The sequence below is a fragment of the Vanacampus margaritifer genome, chromosome 1, assembly GCF_051991255.1.
Source record: "Vanacampus margaritifer isolate UIUO_Vmar chromosome 1, RoL_Vmar_1.0, whole genome shotgun sequence".
NCBI lineage: Eukaryota > Metazoa > Chordata > Actinopteri > Syngnathiformes > Syngnathidae > Vanacampus > Vanacampus margaritifer.
Genome location: NC_135432.1, coordinates 46424708 through 46427207, shown reverse-complemented (window position 1 = coordinate 46427207; position 2500 = coordinate 46424708). Strand labels below are relative to the sequence as shown.

The 2500-nt window shown below is 38.5% G+C and overlaps 1 protein-coding gene across 4 annotated transcripts in view; it reads left to right on the top strand.

The window, feature by feature from the left end:
• LOC144043505 (mitogen-activated protein kinase kinase kinase 7-like) overlaps positions 1 to 2500 on the top strand; it is a 97423-nt gene that overhangs the window by 86683 nt on the left and 8240 nt on the right. For all 4 annotated transcript variants that reach the window (XR_013291126.1, XM_077557382.1, XM_077557251.1 and 1 more), the window contains one exon: positions 315 to 430. Coding sequence is in view for 3 of the 4 variants with exons in the window: in XM_077557382.1 (XP_077413508.1) it covers positions 315 to 430 (116 nt within the window). In the remaining variant the exon portion in view is untranslated. The remainder of the gene's footprint in view (positions 1 to 314; positions 431 to 2500) is intronic.

Here is a 2500-nt window from a genome sequence, read left to right as displayed (position 1 = left end):
GAGTCACTCCCGTGATAACTACCACTATGACAATGAATCAGCTGTGCTGTATGAAGGTGATGAATATGATGACAATGACTTGTGTATAGAATTGCATATATGATCTTATTTCCAAGTAAACCTATGTTTAAGAAAAAATAACCTGCAGACAGGCATTACAAGAAAAAAAATATTGGTTCACAAATCAGACAGTAGCCTGGGACGGAAATTTAAACCACAATATAGCCTTTGATCAATGTATTACTCGTGTCTAGTTAGCTGTCATCAATTTTAACTGTATTTTTGTATTTTTTGCTTTTTCTTTTTTTTTTTAGCCCCTGGCTCCATGTCCGAACTCCAAAGAGTCAATGGCTGTGTTTGAGCAGCACATCAAGATGGCTCAGGAATACATCAGGGTTCAGTCCGAAATTGCTGAACTTTGTCGGAGAAAGTAAGTGATACGATCATATGGTTGGCTCATGTCTATTTGTCTATGCTGAAATCCAGAAGTGGACATTTTGCATATTTTTGATGGTGCGTCATTCGTAAGTGCCCAGCGCCCCCGTCCGTCATCGTCAGCCCGCCATTTTTTTCAAGCCAAACCAACTTGTAATTGTCGGTTCGCAGTTTTATTTTACCCACGCTTCTGTCATCACATCACCACTATTTTAGGACAGACTGACAAAGATGGGCAATCCATCAGTATTGACCGGTCAGTCCGTCACTGGCGTCAGTAGTCCTTTAAGTGGGGGGGAAAAAGCACTGCTGCTCCCCTTAGTCGACTTGAAATGAAACACATGAATAACTCATTCAATACCAAAAGTGTGTAAAAACATTTTAAAATACTTTGTCCTTCCCTCCCAAAAACGTGTTTACACATTTTTAGTGTTTTTTTATGCAAAAGCATACAGAAGGCTTTGAAGAGGTGGCTTAAAGCAATGGTAGTTATTACAAAATACGTCCAGCAGGTGGCAGCAGAGGGCCATGTTGCAACAAGCTCTTTTTGTGAGTGTTTTCACCAGGAATGTGAATTTTGACAAAACCTAGCTATATTCTATTTCGAATTGCTGCAAAACGGAAACAGATACAAATATGTTTTTTTTCCTGATGAAAGAAGAGACTCTAATCTTTCTTTTGGTAGGTTCAATGTATTCTGTGGGCCTTGTAAAATCAGTCAAAATCCAGTAAAACTGCCAGGAGCGAAGGGGGTTGCTTCAGTGAAAAGGAGTGAATGCGTTTATCTAGCATACTGCCGTAGCCGAAATAGCATAAACTGGCGTGACATCATACACAAGTATACACATATATTTACGATCATCTCCTTGACTCAAAACATTTAATAAACAAAAAAGTAGCACACCGTGTGTGCGCCTTGTAAGCCAGTAGACTCGCTCGCTCTCTACCTACATGCATGCCCAAACAGGAAGTAATTGGATTGCATTTTATAAACTGCAATTAATTGTTTATAAAATATTTTTTAAATACATAATTTCATCCAGATTTAACAGAATCCTAGGAACATAAATACATAAATAAAATATGGGGTATATGCCACGGAGGTGTCAGAACTTTGAGCAAAAAAAAATCATACACTTACCCTGTTTCCTGATACTGTTGCTACATATAAGCATGGACGTATATACATGACACAACAGATCAGATAGTCAACGCGAATGAAAAAAGTGAAGACATTTAAGTAGCAGTGTACAAAGCACACTGCTGTGTCCATTACTGTCAGTTGTGTAAAATTCATGAGGGTCGTGTTTTTTGTTTGGTGTTTAACCTCACATGAGAAGACTGGCATGGGTCGCCGACGCCATCATACGCAGGCACCTGATGACACCTGTCTCTATCCCCGGCAAATAGTTGGGGTACACTGTCACTAGTGTCCAAGTTAGTTTAACATATTCACTCCCAGCCATTTTCACTTGCAGCAACCCCCTTTGCTCCCGGCTGTTTTACTGGATTTTGACTGATTTTGCAAGGCCCACAGAATATAGTGTTCTATTGCTATAAAAACATGGAACCTAGCAAAAGAAAAATTAGAGTCTCTTCTTTCATCAGGACAAAAGTATATTTGTATCTGTTTCCGGTTTGCAGCAAGTAGCATTAGAATATAGCTATGTTTCATCATTATTCACAAACCTGTTGTAAACACTTGGAACGAGTGTTGCTGCAACATGGCCCTGGCTGATCTCTTATACTCTGCTGCGACCTGCTGGCCGTTTTTTTTAATAACTACCATTGTATCAGGTTAGAAGCTGCATCAAAGCCTTCTGTATGCTCTAGCATAAAAAACATATAAATCTGTTTTTGGGAGTGAAGGACAAATTATATTTAAAAAAACAAACATATTTATACGTTTTGGGGATTGAATTAGTTAATTAAAAAAAATTACAGGTAACTCCAATCATGTGTGTAGCAAGCATATAACTTGAACAACAGCCCCACCTCCTGTTGTAAAGTTGTGTCTAGTTAAAACATCTCAACAGCTACATTTGTAATAAGTTATTTTAATCGG